Consider the following 19,067-nt stretch of genomic DNA (forward strand, 5'->3'; position numbering starts at 1 on the left):
TCCTTTCTTTTTAAATTCATATATAATTTTTTAAAATGTATGTATGTATTTATTTATTTATTATGTATACAATATTCTGTCTGCACATATGCCTGCACACCAGAAGTGGGCACCAGATCTCATTACAGATGGTTGTGAGCCATTGCTCACAATGGTTGCTGGGAATTGAACTCAGGACCCCTGGAAGAGCAACCAGTGCTCTTAACCTCTAAACCATCTCTCCAGACCTGTATTTTATTTATGTGCTTTGGTGTTTTTTGCCAGCAGTGTTGGGTCTCCTGGAACTGGATTTACAGAGAGTTTTGAACTGTCATGTGAGTGTTGAGAACTGAAGCCAAATCAGTACTCTTTATCGCTGAGCCATCTCTCCAGACCCGTTCAGTCATTTTTAAATGTATACTTTATTGGTATTAATACATTCACAGTGTTGTGCAGTCACCCCTACCGTCTGTCACCAAAGCTTTATATTTGGAAAACTGAAGCTTCATAGCTGTTAGGTACTGACTCCTGCGCCTGCCACCTTGCTGGGTTCACATTCCTTCTCTTTCCTTATCCTCCCCCCCCACACACACACTGGCAATGAACCCAGGGCCTTGTCTGCGGTCAGCATGTGCTCTACCGCTGAGCTACATTCCCTCACAGAAAATGAGTCGGACATAAAGGGGCTGTTTACACCTTATTCATTTCACGTAACATAAATCTTAAAGATTTTTCCACATCATTGCCTATGCCAGGGTTCCTCCCTTTTTCAAATGGAATATTCCACGTACACAGTACATTTTGCTTTTTCACCAATTTGTCGATGGGTACTTGGTCTCTTCCATGTTTTAGAACACCCTCGATCTTTGGGTCTTTGTTTTCATGGTGTTTTGACAAAACACAATAAACATCTAAGTTAATAGAAAGCAGCTAAAACTAGGTAGTAAGTCCCTCAAACGTTTACACGGTGTTATTTTTAAGGGCATATTTCCTGGATGTCTCAAGCCTAATGTAATGGTTAGGAAATAAGGTTTTGTACTGTTGGCTTGTGTGTTGCTAGTGGATTTTCATGCCATCTGTTTAGAGTGATTATTTCAGGGATGAGGAGAGAGCACTCTGGGAGAGAAAGAATTGCCACAGAGTGCTCAACACAGTTGCCCAGAATCATTTGTTTGTTTGTTTATTTGTTTGGCACTTGCTTCTGTAGGGTCATGTCACCATGCCTCGCACTCAATTCCCAGTTTTCTTTATTGTCTATAAATCATCAAGGTCTTCCTTTGAGAACATCAAGCCGCTTGTTCCACATTTTGTTAATTTTTATTTTGTTAAGTAAGTGTATTTTTCTATTATACTTATAATTAGCTTTGTCATACTTTTGGAAAAGACAGCAGTTTACCAGGCATGGCCAAATTACAATTTGATTTATATCATAGAAAATTATGAAAAGTGTATTATTGATACCACGTAATGGAGACTAGCAAAGATGCGTCATGATAGTGCATGCTCATGTGAGCAGGGAAAAAAATACCTTCATTGTGCAGTCAGGGATGTCGGATTTGTAAATGGAATTCCAGAAAAGGATATATGTCCCCTTCTGCACGCCTGCATGCACATATGTACGTGCATATGCGTGTGGTATGTATACATGTACATGTCTGCTCACACCTCTTGTGTGTGTGTGTGTGTGTGTGTGTGTGTGTGTGTGTGTACATCAGAGGCCCAAGGCTGACATCAGGAATCTTCCTCAATCCTTTCCATCTTTTCACCGAAGCAGGGTCTCCCGGTTGAACCCAGAGCTCACTGATATAACTAGTTTAACTAGCCAGCTTGCTCATGGGATCTTGAATTCACAGAGATCCTCCTGCCTTTGCCTCCTGAGTGCTGGGATTAAAAGCGTGGGCCACCACTGCTGGGCTCCTTTTTCATTGTCATGGAGCAGTAAAGTAACTTCTCATCTGTTCCTAAACCTAGGGGAGAGGGCTTAGCTCTTACCATTAAATGTGATGTAAAGGAACCAGCAAAAGGTGTTTCCACTGTTCTTTGTTCCTATCATTCATAAGTAGTGTGGTTTCTTTGGTTTTGTTTTTTTTTTCAAGACAGAGTTTCTCTGTGTAGCTTTGGTATGTGTCCTGGAATTCTCTCTGTACACCAGGCTGGCTTCAAACTCACAGAGGTCCTCCTGCCTCTGCCTCCCGAGCGTTGGGATTAAAGGCGTGCACCACCACGGCCCAGCCAAGTAGTGTGTTTTGTTGTATGTCTTTATCGTATACCTTTATTATCTGTACACATTTTTATCAGATGCTGTTCTTCCTTAGCTTGCTTGCTAAGGATAAATTCTAGAATAAATGTCGTTTGACTGTGATGCATCATTATTTTGCCTGGTGTTTTGTGTTATCTTTGTCTATGTGGGGTGTCCAGCTCAGGTTCTTCCGACCTGTTAATGTCTTCCCCCCACCCCCCGCTTCTTACTTCTGCTAGAGATTTGAGTTCCTAGACAAGGTTCGTTTCTACTTGTTTTTCCTTACTTCTGCCTTTAAGTCATGGCTGCTGATAATTACACAAAGACCTGTAGGTTAATGAGTATTTGGTCATTATTGGTTTGAAGCATGGTAGATGTACAGTTATAGCTATGACTTCCTTTATATTCATAAATTTTCCTGTGATTTTACTTACTTAGAAAAAAGAAAGCGAATGTCTGCGGTTAAAAATTTTGGTGCTTCGAAACGAACTGGAACGACAGAAGAAAGCCCTGGGCCGGGAGATGGCCTTCCTGCATAAGCAGCAAGTGGCTCTCCAGGACACGGGTGAGTAGCCTTCCTCGGCGCTCCATGGTTCCTTCTCTCCACAGGCTCAGATACATATCTTGGCAGGTGCCACCCTGCCTGGTTTATGTACCAATCTTTATATATTGAGATATATGTAACTTTACTTTTCACAAAGTGAGCAGACACACATGTAAGTAGAATCTCAGTCAGTGGAACCATTACTAAAGACTCGCTATCCTGTGGCATGTTCTGGTGCTTCCCGCCATCCTCCATGATTCCAACCACACTAACCAGGTACCTTCACTTATGAGACCAGAGATTGGTTTTACCTAATTTTATAGAAATCAAATGTACACTTTTTGTGTGCTAGCTTTTCAACATGCTTGTTAGAGTCATCTGTAACTATAATTGACTCTTAAAGCCATCATGCAAATATTTATTTATTTATTTATTTATTTGCTTTCACTGTCGGTAGTCTCCGGTTTGAGACTATTACAATTAGCCCTTCTGTGTGTGTTCTAGCACGTGTTTCTTAATGGAGATAAAAGTTCATTCCAGTTGGCTAGAAACCGAGGAGTAAAACACAGGTTGGAGTGTGGCTACCTCTCTTCAGCTCTAGTAAATGGTGTTTAAAGCTTTTCCAAAAGAGTTTTTTATTTACTTGACTCCATCTTTGCTCTGCGTCCTGGTCTGTGTGCACATTTGGTGTGGTTTGTGGGGTTTGCCCTTGAAGTTCTGGGTTCCGTTCACGCAGCACTATTGTACACACCTTAGATGAGTCTTTGGTAAGGTGTCAGTTGATGTCTTTCGGATATTTATTAAATTCTTATACCGCTAGTTTACAGAGTTCCTTGTTCTTTATGGATGAAGGGACTGTCTTTGGCATGCGCAGTTGGAACATAGTCCCCATCCTTAGCTCGCATCCTCGCTCATTCTTTGAGTCTACGTTTGAGGCTTCAGGGCCTTCTGTGTGTTCTTCAGAACTCTTTCCGGTTTTACTGTCCACATTCACACCATCAACTCATCTGGAATCGGTTGTGTGTCGATGGTTAAAACTAGCATTCTGTTCCTTTGAGACCCACTGAGCACTCGTTCACTTTGGTGTGAGTTAAGTCGCGGTCACCTGCTCCAGATCTGTGCAGGACCCTCCGCTCCAGCCCATTCACCTACTTCTCACTTCTGTAGATTTTCATTTTCCTGGTGTTTGTTGTTTGTTGAAGTCTTCAATTTAGTTGTTTTCCTTTCAAATCATCTTGGTTGTTTGCATTTTCATATGAATTTCTAGACAAAACAGAAAGCCTTGCTAGGAGTTTAATGGTGCTCGATTATTTTATAATGGAGAATTGTGGGAAATGGAATCTCAAGGTTTTGTCTACCACCCCAAGAAAACCCCATGTGCCATTGTTTGTTAGATCTTTCTTTACACAATACTGTTGAAACAGTAATGCATGGGTCTTTGCTTCATTGAAGTTAATCCTATTCTCTGATGCCTTATAAGACTAGTGTAGTTCTGTTTAAATTTTATTTCCTATTTGTTGATGGTATGTAAATTTATAATTGGCTTTTTTTTAAGCAATACTGATTTTTATATTATGTTCAAAAGAAATTTTGACAGGAGAGATGACTCAGTGATTGAGAGCATTGACTGCTCTTTCAGAGCACCTGGGTTTGTTTCTCAGCACCCGCACAGCGATTCACAGCCATGCATAGGTCCATCCCGGGGGACTCAGCACCCACTTTTGACCTTCCTGATTATAAGGCACACATATTATACACAGACATATATGTAGGTAAAATACCTGTACATACCAAATAATAAAATAATTTTTAATGATTCACTTTACTTGGGCGGTGGTGACTCAAGCCTTTAATCCCAGCACTCGAGAGGCAGAGGCAGGAGGATCCTAGAAAGAAAGAGTGACGAGTCTGTGTCACGATGCATCAGACCGGTTGGTTTTAATACTGAGGCATCAGGAAGTTAGGATCTAATGTCGATCCTATGGTAAATACAGTAAAGCACAGGACTGTAGCTGGGTACAGACAGTAACTAAGTTTATTTATTTATAAAGTCTTGCTGTACTTTGGGGTACTGTTGCTCACCAAGGCCATACTTGGTAGGCAGACTCATACTTACAAGTCTGAGCCCGAGAGCCTGGCGAGGGGACAAGGTCAGGAATGTTTGATATTTGACCTTGATTTTGCTGCTTATTCTTCTGATAGCCCAAAAGGAATTGCTTCTGCGTCTTTTGTTCAGTACACGTAGAGCAAGAGCCATGGGTATTCACTTGTGTGGACGATCTGAACACACCAAGTGCCTGTTCTATCTGTCTGCTTTTGGTGATAAAAATCCGTTGCAAGATGATTTACTAAAAAGAGACGAGATAGAGTTTCTATTCCTGCTGTGGACTTGCCAAGTGATTCTAACTCCTGAGGGCCTAATTAGCCCCACCTAGAAGTTTTCTCTCCCTGCACCTCAAAAGCAGTGGTTCTCAACTTGCCCGCAACAGCTTTCAGCTGAGCCGTAAGGAGATCTCTTCAAAACTCATGTTTGTTAATGTGGATATTTCTTTATTCCGGAAAGATATTAGTAGTTGGTTTCCCTATTAGGGTGTCAATCCAAGTATTTCTCTCAGTTACTGCTGTGTTGCTGGCAAGGTCTCTTGTCCTGGCTCAGCCCATACATCTTTACAGATCCAACACCCTATCAAAGTCAGTCTGCTGCAAACTAGGTTCAGAAAGTAACATGGAACCCTGCTCTTAAGGAAAGGTGTTCAGATCTTTTACGAGTAGATGTTGGCAGGAATCAGTTTTGCAAGAGTGTAGTTCTCTGATATTTGTAGGAGGAGGCTGCTTTTTCCCAAGGTGGTTGGGATCGAACCTGGGGCCTTATGAGTGCCTTGAGGTGTGCTGCCAGTAATACTGATAATATGATTCTCCTGTCTTGGCCTCCCGTCTCAACCAAGGAGTACTAGGATTACAAATGCCTGCCTCCACATTTAGAGCTTTTTTCATGAATTTCATGCATTAAACTCAGACAGGTTGGGGCTGGAGAGACGGCTCAGAGGTTAAGAGCATGTTCTTCCAGAGGTCTTCCAGAGGTCTTCCAGAGGTCTTCCAGAGGTCCTGAGTTCTATTCCCAGCAACCACATTATGACTCACAACCATCTGTACTGAAATCTAGTGCCTTCTTCTGTCCTGCAGGTGTACATGCAAGCAGAACACTTATATTTAATAAATAAATCTTTAAAAAAAAACCAAAAAGACCCAGGCAGGTCTTGAGACTTGTAAAGCAAGTGCTTTTCCCCATGGTGCTAACTTGCCAGCTCCGAATGCCCGACTTAGTATCGTATAGCTCTGGGCTGTTGGTATTGATGCAGCTTCCAAGAGGCAGTAGAAACCAGACAGAGAGTGAAGAAGACACAGCATAGACACAAAGCAAGCTTCACGTCCTACTTTCAAGACTATTAAATATACTTATGACAATTTTTTCTGGTATTGTCTTAAATGGATTATAAAAAGGGTAAAGATACTTATATAAAGAAATAAAACACCTGACAGAATTGTATTTTGGTTTACTAGTTTTTCCACTTGCTCCCCCCCAAATTTCAGGAAGTAACACTTAGTAAGAACACATTGTAATGAGATAATTTAGTACTGAAGTAAAATAATGATCATGAGGCATTTAAGGGACACAAGACAAGCATGTGTGGGCGTGTGTGGGCGCAGTGTGAGCACACTTGTTCAATCACTCAGATACATTGGTGTGAGATGGAATTCAGTGATGCATTGATGTGAAATGGGCTGCCTTGATACAGTATTGTGAACTGGAATGCAGTGATGCATTGGTGTGAGCTGGAACACAGTGATTTGTTGGTGTGAGGTGAAACAGTGATGCATTGGTGTGAAGTAGAGTGCAATGATACATTAGTCTGAACTAGAACACAGTGATGCATTGGTGTGAAGTGGAGTGCAATGATAAATTAGTGTTAACTAGAACACAGTGATGCATTGGTGTGGGTGGAACACAGTGATGCATTGGTGTGAGGTGGATGGAACACAGTGATGCATCACTATTCACATCACACCAATGCATCACTGTGTTCCTTCCACTAAAAGTATCTGAGTGATCTGAGTGATTGAACAAGCGTGCTCACACATGCTCACACTGTGCTCACACTGTGATGTGTTGGTGTGAGACAGAGTTGAATTTAAAGGAGTTCAGAGTTGACTTGGAAGTATTTCCTTTTTTCGTGAATAAGACAAAGCAGAGAAAATTACAGCTGGGCAATTTGCTTACGAATTATTGATGGCCGGAATTTCACAATATCCTAGTGTTTCTCTAGCCTGTGAGGTGAGGTCATTATCAAATTATTAGAGCTAGGGAAGAAAAGTTTGGGAATTAGAGAGACTGGTCTTCTCCAAAAGTGTGAAAGCAAAACAGAGAATCAAAATAGGCTTGCTAGGCAAGGTACCTCCTTGTGCTTTGTGGTTATTTTAGGCAATATTTCAAGTGAGCTGTGTAGCTTTGCTTACCCCCTTGGGCCTTCATGGGGTATGCACAGAGCGTCCAAATGTTGGGGAAAAGTGAAACCATCCCTATTTAAGACTGTGCTGTGTGAGTGGTGATTTTTATAATTCCAGCACTCTGAAAGCTGGTGTTGGTTGTCTAGCCTAGACAAAATCCAGACTTGTCTAGAGTCCTGAGTGTAGTATAGGTAATATTTTAGCTAGATATATCTGTGGGCTCTCCAAATAGTCAAAACCCCAAAGTCAAAGCTTCCGTTCTACGACCTAAAGTGAGTGCTGCCCGCATCAGTCGGACCAGTTGTGCAGAAGTACAAGAGCCACCGGCTGCTCCCATCCCTGCTGCAGGGGAACAGTTCCTCAAAGGGAGGAAATTTATTTTCTTAGTGCTGAGTTCTGGGGGGAGGGTTAATGTGCAGATTTTTATGTGTTAGTAAGTTTTATAATTAAATACAGTCAATTGCTGTTTTGCAAAATTCATGGTGAAAATTCACACCCCAAACACCTATTAATCCATGAAAAGGACAGTATCCTAATTCTTATACAGAAAATACGGTTTAGTGGGGAGAGAACTTTCACAGTCCAAGAATATTGATTTTGGTCATCTGACATCATATGTAAAACTCAAAATGATAGTTTATTGGCTTTAACTGTAACTTTGACAGGAGTTGGCCAATGGCCAGTCTAAGACCAAATTCTCAGGGCGAAAGAAAGCCTGAAGAAGCCGTGTTTTGTTTTCTTGATGGAAGCAATGTTCATATTCTTTGGCTGTCAAATTTATAGTCCCCAACAGTGACATTTGGTTGTTAAAACTATAGCGTTTTAACGCCTGTGTTGCGTTGTACAGAGGCTCTGTCTCCGCAGGGTGGAACATTGGTATACGCCTAGCTGGGGAGACAGTTCTGAAGGTAGTTTGGGGTATCACCCATTGGTAGAAGTGATAGAGACATGAGGGATAAGTCCATAGTGATGGTGGGAACAGAAAGTCCTCAGAGATCCAGCATAGAGAAGACTATTTGGATAAATGAGGTAGAGGGAAAGAGCTACCCAGACAGACATGGGAAGGCTGCTTTCTGGCTTCCTGGCAGAGAGCCCTCTGGGATTTTAAACTTGGAGTTCCCAGGCATAACCAGCAGGAGCTAAGAAGGGCAGTAGCAGGGAGGTGGGCCTGTGGCCCATTCCATTGCTTCTGCTTACTTGAAGGAACTTTTGATAACAATTTATTTTCACTGCTTTGCACATATAATGAATTCTTGACCTTGTTTGGTTCAATGGAATAAATAAGCATTTGAATACTGGACAGGTAGAGTGGAGGTGAAAGTGACTATAGACTCGGAAGAAACAGTAAGAACGACTGTACTCAGGACAGGGCCACCCTGTGCCAGGACAGCACAAAGTAACACACTCTGTTCAACAGTTGTTGTGGTTTCTGATAAAGTTAGTGCTCCACCCCCCAACCAGCACACCGCAGGGAATGCCATATCATCACCAGCGGCTGTGACTCACTCTAAACTGGTGCTGAGGAACGAGGCATCTTAAATAAATAAATCTCTGTTGCTTCAAATGAAACCTATACCAATTGTCTATACTAATCGGTTATTCCTGGTTGAAGTGATTGTCATAGGAGGCCCCGCCCCTTTCTAAGGGTTTAACCCTTTAATGGTTGTTGGAGGAGTGAGACATTTTCTTGAGTGGTGTATCTGCACAGAAGTCACCCCTGCTTCTGGAAGTCATCCCAAACTAGACTTCTGTAAAATCATTTGTTTGGTCTGTCTTTGTTGTCCTGTCTGGGGTAAGGAGATGTTTATTCCTGTCTCTCCAGGAATCATTAACCTAGCAGAACTATTTTTCTTGAACACAAGTACAGTGGCTTTGTGTTTTTTCAAATATACATGGAACAGTCATATCAACCAAGAAATCTAAAAATATTATCTGGTACTAAGAAAGAAACAAATATAATGTTATTAAAATCACAGAGTAGTTTTATGAGCAAAGTAAAAATAAATTAGAAATTGCTGTTAGGAAGATAACTGGAAAATTCCAAAAATTTAGGAATTATACAAAGCATATATTACAAACCACGGGTCAAAAAGAAGAAACGCTGAGGCAAATCAGGGAGTATTTTGAACTGGGTGAAAATATAACATGAAAGTTTAAGGAATACGTAAAATAACAAAAGCCTAGAGGAAAGTCTGACACCTGTATTTAAAAAGAAGAGGAAAGGCCTCAAATCAGTAACCTAAGCAGGGAGAAGGAAGACAAGCTGAGCCCATTTTTCACAGAGAGAAGGCAATGGTAAAGGACAGAAATTCTCAAACAGAAAGTGAGCACAGTGTGTCAGCGAAACTAAAAGTCAGTTATGTGGAGAGATTATTAGAATATTTAAGCGGGGGCTGGGTATAGTGATAAACACCTTTAATCCCAGCACACAGGAGGCCGAGGCAGGAGGACACAGTGAGATCCTGTCTCAGTTAATTAGTTAATTATCTTATTAGCTGTAGCCAGAATAACAAAGCACAAAGAGAGAAGACGCAGGTGACCAGCATCAGGAATGGGGCGTCACTACAGGTCCTGTGCAGTAAAGCAATGGTAGAGTCCAAGATGGCACAGCCTGTCACGGTGGTACCACAGCGAGGATGCAGAGAGGCCCTCTGCCTAAATCTAGGGCCGCTTGATCACTAACGTTTGTGGCTGGTGAGTGTGGACCTAAGTTTCGGGAGGAATACTTTGCTTCTGAAGATGAGTGGAGTTCCTTGACTGAGTCTGGGGTCTTATTTAAGTCTTCCATTTATTGTCTTTATAGTTGAAAGAAAAGAAAAAGGAGCCTAGAGAACCCTTGGGTATAAACTGCTTAGGGCCAGGGTTTGGCTCTGTGGTCCAGCGTTTGTCCAGCATGACGGGAGTCCTTGGCTAAGTTAACAAACAAACACTGCTTAAGTGGATTTTGTGCTGAGGTCCGAGTCAGCCTGCTGTCTGATCTTCCCTAGGTCGCTCTTCTTACCACATCACAGTTCATGAAGCAAAGTCCTTTGACAAATGCACAGCTTAGTGTGTCAGGATTTTACAGTTCCTCTCTGCCAGCGGACCTCTGGAGATGTGATCAGGCCCGGGCTGTCCAGAATACCAGCGCTCATTTTCCCAGAGTGGAGGATGGGGAAGGATGTTATTATCACACTCGATATAGTCACCGAATTCAGGCATACGGGCACACATCAGTCATTAACATACGAAAGCAAGCACCGGGAGGAAATGAAATGTTCTGTAATAGGATTCAGGTATGCACCTGTGAGATAAAAAATGTATAATCGAGCTACAAGCACATCTATAAAGGTGCGTTTTTATACAGCCACCACCTCAGACTGTCACCATGTAAAAACGCTTGTGACAAAATGTGGAAAAATCAGAATGCACATTTCCTGTGCCCTGTGATATTCACTAAAATATATACAAGCAAGATGAAGGTTCATAAAACTGCTTATATGAACTGTAGTGTAGCAGTCAAAATAATGGTAACTTTCCTGTTCTGCGTTTTATAGTCTCAATAATGTTATGTCCAGTTTGTGGTTGAAAATAAGTTACCCCGTCTTTCAGGAGTGAAGTCTGTAGTTTGAAAGTCTCATAAAGATTTCTTGGTCAATGTCCAGAACCCCATGGGCAGAGTCTGAGTCCTGCTGCTTGGCTTCTGCTAGAGGCTGGACCACTGTCAAACGAGCCCATAGCAGTTCGTCTGGTTAACCCATCTCAAAATCCTCTGCACCGACATCCCTTTGCCGGTTAACTCGGTACCCCTTTCACAGCAAGGACAGAGGCTGAGCTCTGCGTGGGCGGACGTGACTGAGCTGAGCTCTGTGTGTGCGCATGTGGCTGAGCATCGTGTCCGCAGTGAGGCTGAGCTCTGCGTGGGCGAATGTGGCTGAGCTGAGCTCTGCATGGGCAGACGTAGCTGAGCATCATGTCCACAGTGTTATATTTGTCATTGGTGTCTCCTTCCGTCGCCCCTGTAGAAAGCGCGTTTTCGACTGAGCATGGCAAGCTCCAGCATCAAAAGGAATCCCTGAGTGAGCTGAGGAAGGAGTGCACCGCGAAAAGGTAAACACAGCCGAACCCGGCTCCTCTGAGTGTTACTCACGGTACAGGAACATTACGAAAAGCAGCGTCTAAAAAGGCTGCTACTTACTTACATCCTGTGTGCCCGTGTGTCTCAGCACCCTGTTAGTAACTCCACAGGCATCTGTAAATACCTACTGTATGTCTGTACTACGCTAGCGCCTAAACCACGAACATGGTTTCTCCTCGCCCAGGCCAAGGCACTGTGGCTGCCACTTTGGCTTCTCTCGTCTTCCATGCCCTTTCAGCTGGCTTCTGCTTGGTATTGCATTTGATTACCTCAACAATACCTAGAATGTTTCTCTAATCACCGCCTCTCCAGCTTTCCAGCCCCACCCACCCCTACCCCCCACCTCGATGCTGCTATTATTAGGGCATTTCTCTTAAAATATCATTTTTGTCCTATGTTTTCCTCTTCCCAATATGGTGCTTCTTTGATGAATTTTCAAATACACTTCGAAAAACTGGCATTGTAAAGCTGTATAATTGGTTTTATTTTTCCCCTCACACTAGCTGCCCCGCCCATAGCTCAGGGTTACCCCTGTGCTTTCTCAACCCCTCACTCACTCCTGTGGCAGGTTCTATTGTGTCAGAGTTTCCTCTGAGGAACTTTAGCAGTGGAGGACTCAAGAATCCTAGACCTACAATAAAAGAGAGAATATCTGTTCTACTCCCCAGTGTGCAGACAGGGAAGCTGGGCTCTGAGAAGTCACTCTGCACAGCTCGCTGGCAGAGCCATCAAGTATTCAGGGCTCTTCAGACAGGAGAAGAAGCCAGTGTTTTCCAACACACAACTTCACGATACTTTTGACCCAGATTTTCAGAATTGTGTGTCTTACGGTTTAATTCAGTTCTGACACTGCCTGGATACCTCCTGACAGTTCCTCCAGACACTTGTGAGGAGATAACCTTCACAAACTCCAGATGGTGACCTGCGTTTGCCACCAGCCAGCTATAAATAGTGATTCCCACAAACTCCTCCTTCAGTTCAATTTATTGGCAATTTGCTCCAGGGCCTCACAGACTCAGGGAAACACTGTTTACTGGTTCATCTTAAGGGTTCTATTTTTCTTATGTCACAGCAGGGTGTTTCCTGAGCCAGCTATAACGTGTGGCTAGGAAAGGACACTTTCTGTTTTAAGGACATGCCAGGTAGATCAAACCCTGAAATCAAATCAGCTTCACTAAGTGACTGGTTATTAAACATTTACTCCCAATCTTGCTTCCTTCTTAGAAGAGAGTGTAGTGATAGCCCACTGTGGTCGGTGGGATAACTGAACAAACGTTTGTAGTGTCTGGTGTGCAGCGGTGGGCGCTCAAGGCATGGTGTGTAGTTGTTATAGCCTTTGTCACTCTAGACAGTGCTGGGCACACACAGGAGCCCTCCAGTGAAGGAAACGGTCAGGACTCGGAGTTCTGTCATTCTTGCCTCCACTGGCCAACAACAGACCACTTAATCTTCTCCATATTAATTAGGTAGAAATAAGTGTTAGATAACATACAAGCATTTTTTCACGAATGTACTTTTCGTTTTTTCTCGTTAGAGAACTGTTTCTGAAGACCAACGCTCAGCTGACAATCCGGTGCAGGCAGCTGCTCTCCGAGCTCCCCTACATTTACCCTATTGATCTGGTAAGTTTCCAATTCCTGACAAGCTGTCGTTCCATGTGCTCTCTCATGGTTTAGGAGAACGTTAACAGCTAGTGTCCACTTGAAGATTTTATTAAGACTCAGTTGGGGAAGCTGGGAAGACAGCTCCACCCTCAAAGTGCTTGCCACACGAGCATGACGACCCAAGTTCCATCCCTGAACCCAAGTGAAAAGCTGGATATGACAGCATGCTCTTATCACATGGCTAGGAGTGGAGACAGGAGGATCCCTGGACTCAGTGACCAGCCAGTCCACCCAATTGGGAGCCCCAGGTCCTATTGACAGACAGCCATCCTGAGGAACACTTCCCAGAGCTGACCTCTGGCTTCTCCCTCTCACTCACACAGTTGGCCTCAGATTCCATAGTTCGACTGTTTTATATATCAGCTTATCACATTGATGGATAGGATTTGTCATCCGCAAAAAGAGTGCCGAGTTATTTCTGGTCCCTTCAGCATCTTTTTATTTAGCCAATTATCCACTGTTTCTGATATGTGCCTTCTGATGTGTGTGCTCTGCTCTGAAACATAATTGCCAAGTGACCCATGTGTATTGGTGTTCGTTACAGTATTCTGGAGGTAACTTTCATTAATTCATGAAGTTTGAATGTAATTTTTCAAAATCAATATAAAAGATGATAGTGACATAAAACTAGTTAGGGTTATTATTTAGAAAACCAAGTCTGCTAACTTTGATAGTGTCTTTGTTAATGATAATCTATTTAATAAACTAGGTTTCAGAGGGAAAAAAATCAGAATTTGAAATCTTGTTATTATTTATGGAATGGATATGGGTTTGCCAGAATGTTTCTTTTCCTTATTTTTTAAAATGGATATCATGTAATCCAGGCTTCTTCAGACAGCTATGCAGCCAGGAATGACCTTTGAGTTTTCCTGCTTTTTTGTCCCAAGTGTTAGGATTATAGACACGCTCCATCATGCCCGGCAGGAAGACATTTTATGATGTTACTTTCACGTGCCTTTTTCTTTGGATGATGCACATGTGCTTTTACTATGAAAATGTCAAGCGTAACGAAATGCAGGAAAGTGGTGTGACAGTTGCCGTGTGTCCTGCTCAGCCCAGGCGGTTCCCACGCTGCTCTGCCTCTCAGACAGCGACACTGGCCCTGCTGAACTCTAGATTTGACTTAGTGGCTTCTTTGCTCTTTAGAACAATGAATTAATTTCATTCTTTGATTAAATTCACAGAATGAGCATAAGGATTATTTTGTGTGTGGTGTCAAGTTGCCTAATTCTGAGGACTTCCAAGGTATTTTATTTCTTTTTTACTTCTGAAGATTTGGTGTATGTGATGTGTGTTGGAATAGAGTTATTTTGATAATGGATACTTTGTCCAAAGGGGAATTTAGAGTTTCTGTCCCTTCCCAGTTAACCTAAATACTGGGACTAATAATTTTGAGCCTTGTTTTGAAATAAAGAAAAAAAAACAGCTTAATGGTTTTCAGATATCAGGCTAATAATTTCCTGATCTTAGTTGGTCCTTATGAGAACCTGTGTATAGCTAGGGGCAGACAGAGCAGGCACTAGTCTGTTTATAATCCTGCCGTTTCCATTCTGAAAACTATTTGAAATTGTATCTTATGGTATTTCTGTTAACATAGCTTTAATTTTTGAATTTTCGCTTCTCCTTTTTACATTAGCGAGATTACAGAATTCAGATTCAAAATAGTTCCTGTGTTTTAAAATCTTTTCTTTTTTTCTAGTGTACAAATATACCAAAGAAAATATACCACACATATATACAGACACACATATGTGTATAAATACATACATACATACACACTGTGTGTGTCAGTGAGTGTACAAACTCATGTTTTCACAGCAAGCACCTTATTTACCCATTGAACCATCTCCCCAACCCACAAGTCCATTGTCATTGTTAGCAAACTGTGAATCTTTTCCCCCATAGCCTACAGTCTGTTTGCGGTTCTCCTAATAAGCTTTGTGGAGTGCTCCCAAGGTCAGCTGGACATCCTGGAACTTGAGGGCATCAGGGGTACTTCCTCTTCCCTTTAAAGAATATTGATGTTGTGGTCATAGACTCCAGTGGAATTTAATGAGTCACCCGTCCACCCACAGAACACATGGGTAACTAGGACCTGATGTCAGGACAGTGATACCCAGGAGATGGGAAATCTCCTCCCAGTTCTGGCTTCCTTCTGTAAGCTGTGTCGTGTTTGAGTTAGTATCTAGTCAGTCTTGTGTAAGTGCTGTGAGAATTGGGGCACACCTGAGGGTGGTGTCAGCGACAGAGCCGGGTAGGTCCCTCAGGCACACTGACCCTCGAGCGTCTTTGGTGTTCGAGTCAAACAGTGCCCTTGGTGTTCGTCCTGTGAAAAGTTGTGATGTCCTAAAGCTCATGATGCATTGTTTTCCCCACTCACTAAAAAGCTGGGAGCTAGAGAGATGGCTCAGCAGCTAAAAGCACTGGCTGCTCTTCCAGAAGATTTGGGTTGCATTACCAACATGACAGCTTACAACCATCTGCTTCACCCTACTTCATGGTGATCCAACAGCTCCACAGCATCAGGAATGAACATGGTGCGCAGATACATGCAGGCAGGGCACCCATACGCATACATAAAATAACAATTAAAAATACATTTACTAAACACCTATATGCCAAACACTGTGCTGAGTCCTGAGGGTGTAATTATTTAAATGAATACATTAATACACATTAATTAATAAGGACAGCAAGCATGTTCTGTCCTTTAATAGAACTTACAGCCTACTGAAGGAAACAGCCAATCAATAAGGATGTAATTAATAACCAGATATTTAACAAGACAGTGTGTGTCAGGCAGGGAAGGAAGCTTCTTTAAATATTTGTAGGAGACCACTCTAAGGAACAACACTTAATACTCAATATGAAAGTGAAAACTAATTAGGCTCTAGCTGGAGAGAGCTCAAGTTCAAGGACTGGGGGTCATGCTGGAGGGGGTCTTGGCACCGGCGTGTGGAGAGAAGACTGCTATTTTAGGCAAACCACGTACTCTCTGAGCTTGTTTCTCTCCTGGATCATTTGCAGTGATAATTCCTCGGGACAATTGAAGGAGATGATACTTGAAAGAGCTTTGCATGTAGGAATTCCTCAGTAAACATAATTGGAAATACTCGCAGATGTGAGAGGAAGGAAGGAGAGAGATCAGATCTTCATTGGCACCAGGGGAAGAGGCCAGCAGGGCCTTGAGGGTGCTCGGGGGAGTTTGTTTCATTCCGAGTATATGGCCGATGCCTCAAGGGCTTCCGAGGGACTGTGGCCTGCACCGGTTCTATTTTGATTTTCTTTGAAGTGCCATGTTTCTCATGGCTTTCTTAACTATCTACACTTAGAATGCTCAGCAAAGCCAAATACATTCTCCAGTTCTTTAAAAATGCGCAGTAGCCTCTTAGTGAAGTCACTGAAGGGTAAAATAGGAGATAAGATTAAACAAACATTTAAATATAGCCTAAAGTCCTCTTCAGTCCACTCCCTGTGTCCCCCGAGGGATGTACAGTAGTATTATGTTTGCATTCTGCAGGACACTTATGTGGTATAAGAACATAGGTGCCCTCTCGTTATCTACTATTGCAGATGTCAAAGGAATATGGAGGGGATTAAGTCATTGATCTGGCCTACGGGGGATTGCAGTCCTGTTGTGGGCATCAGATATGCAATCAGGCTAGGCAAGAAGTGGTATTGAATACATAGTCTATGTTAGAGACTCAAAGTGGGGGATCAGGTAACCACTTCAGAGAACCAGAGAATGCATGAGCTGTCTGCAGAAACACTCATGTCCCTGTTGAAAAGAGGGTAAGAGGGTGGTTTAGGTCAGGTGTTGGAAATGCAATAAGGTCAACTAGATGTTGATCAAGTACCTGTAACCCCAACACTTGGAGGCAGGAAGAGCAGGAGTTCAAAACCAGCTTCCCCTGTGTGTGTGTGTGTGTGTGTGTGTGTGTGCGTGCGTGCGTGTGTGTGTGTGTGTGTGTGAGAGAGAGAGAGAGAGAGAGAGAGAGAGAGAATGAGTATTGCGGTGTCAAAAAAATTCAAAAAATTTCCATCTAAGGACTGGTGGCAAAGCTGAAGATAACACCAATCTGCCCAATCCCAAGGTCCTTTATTCCTGTCCTGATGTCATTTTTCTTTCTGGTCTTTGAATAATGACCTCCCAAGCCTTTAAAGACTCAGTGTGCATTCTGGGAGAGGTTCTAGGGAAGGGGCTCCAGCTGATTTTCTCATGATGTTCATGAGCCTCTGCTAGATAGGGATTAACACTGCACGGGTCAGTCATGTTTGGGAAGCTCCACCAAGGGGCCCACTATTTATTATGCTTCCCCGAATGGGAAAGTGATCGTTAGAGCATGCCAGAGGGCGCTGAGCACAGCAGGAGGACAGTGTCCAGAAAGAACGTTCGTCTGAGTTCCATTGACTGAGACACGTGGCTTAAAGAGAAAAGGGTGGGGGGGAGCGCAGAAAACAAAAAACCCCAATGTTTGTGCTTGAGTATTCTTAAGTAATCTATAACACAAGAACCTTTTGTGGTAATGGGACCCAGATGTCCTCTTGTCTGGGTCCCTTCATGCAGGCATGTTCTTGGGAAGGAGAGTTCGTTTGTCAAACAGTGTCTCATCGAGAACATGGAATGATTCCATAGCCGCCGTGGCAGTGATTCGAGTCTTAATTGTTTTGTCCTGCCTGGATCAGTGGGTGCTTGGTTTCCTAACAGACGCCTCAGGGCTTGGGAAGGCAGGATGGTAAGAGCTTTGAGATCACTCGCTGTGTGCAGATGCATTGAAACACGTACAGTTTGTCCAGCATATAGCTCAAAGGAACACTGAATTGATTCATAATGTTTGTGTAGCTGTTATACATTTGTGCATTTTTAATCATAAAAATTACACAAAAGCTCCAGCTTTGAATGGGGATTCTACATTTCAAAAACATAAAAACCTATTATGTGGGAACTGTGGGGTTTTGTTTGCTTTCGAGCTCCTCGAGCCCTGTTGAGTTAGTATCATCTCACATACCTAAGTCTTACAGCTCCTCTCTTTGCTCCCACACCTGCCCCTCTCCTCCTGACTGCACCAGCAGAGCTATCATTCACGACCCTGTCTACTCCCCAGAGCCACCTGGGAAACCTATGCTCCCCTCTGTGCTAGGTGTTGCGGACGTCATTCGTGCCTGCTGGAAAGGCACACCTCAGAGGGCTGGGGTTTGGCGTTGGCAGACCTCAGAATGGTGGGAACCTTAAACCTTTTCGGTTTTCAGCTGAAATGATTGGCAACAGAGGTGACATCTGAGGTCGCATGACCTGCGATTGCCGCAATCAACCACATGATCTCTCATGCTCCCACTGGGGGCTCTGCGGTGGCTTCCCTACGAGGCGGGGTTTCCTTTGGAGGGCTTTGATATCCTCCTGGGCCCTGTAAGGCTCTGCCCGTGGTCCTTTTAAAATGCCTTTTAATGTAAAGCTTCAATATTGGAAATCCAACACCACAGTGTTTAACCGCGAGGCTGGAATCATGCGAGGGCCTGGAACGGGGAAACATCATAGGGTGTTTAATAGGGAGAGCGGGGAGTATCGTGGTGGCCGTGCCGAGCGTGAACGGACTGAGCGGAAGGTCAGTGTTACCTGACTCTCTCGTCCACTATTCCTTTGGATTTGTTTTCATTTCTCTGTGTGCAGTTCTTTTCGAGATGCCTTTTGGGTGTTTAAATTTAAGCAAAATTGTTTTTGCCCACTGCGGGGAGGTGATGAGCAATCGGGTCTTTGCTCTCTTAATAAAGATGTGTATGTAATCAGAAACATGCAAATGTAACTTTTCTTACCATTATCCTTTAGTGTTATGAGAAGCTTTAGATGCTGAGTTACTGACCATTAGTGGTTTACGTTTGATTTCATTAAAAGGCTTTTTGTTATTTTCTGAATATTTTCAACCCCTTTCCTTGTCATATAGGAAGGGAGTATTAGATCCATAAAAGGTAGTGTCCGTGTCGCGGAGTGTGAGCCGTGACTCCAGACTTGGATATTTGGAG

General features: G+C 43.1%; 1 protein-coding gene across 4 annotated transcripts in view; it reads left to right on the forward strand.

The window, feature by feature from the left end:
- Positions 1-19,067, forward strand: part of Uvrag (UV radiation resistance associated) — a 231,516-nt gene that overhangs the window by 115,709 nt on the left and 96,740 nt on the right. For all 4 annotated transcript variants that reach the window (XM_048435068.3, XM_048435070.3, XM_048435071.3 and 1 more), the window contains exons 8-11: positions 2,657-2,783; positions 11,273-11,357; positions 12,920-13,007; positions 14,234-14,294. In XM_048435068.3, the coding sequence (XP_048291025.3) occupies positions 2,657-2,783; positions 11,273-11,357; positions 12,920-13,007; positions 14,234-14,294 (361 nt within the window). The remainder of the gene's footprint in view (positions 1-2,656; positions 2,784-11,272; positions 11,358-12,919; positions 13,008-14,233; positions 14,295-19,067) is intronic.

The sequence above is a fragment of the Myodes glareolus genome, chromosome 24, assembly GCF_982192425.1.
Source record: "Myodes glareolus chromosome 24, mMyoGla1.1, whole genome shotgun sequence".
Taxonomy (NCBI): Eukaryota; Metazoa; Chordata; class Mammalia; order Rodentia; family Cricetidae; genus Myodes; species Myodes glareolus.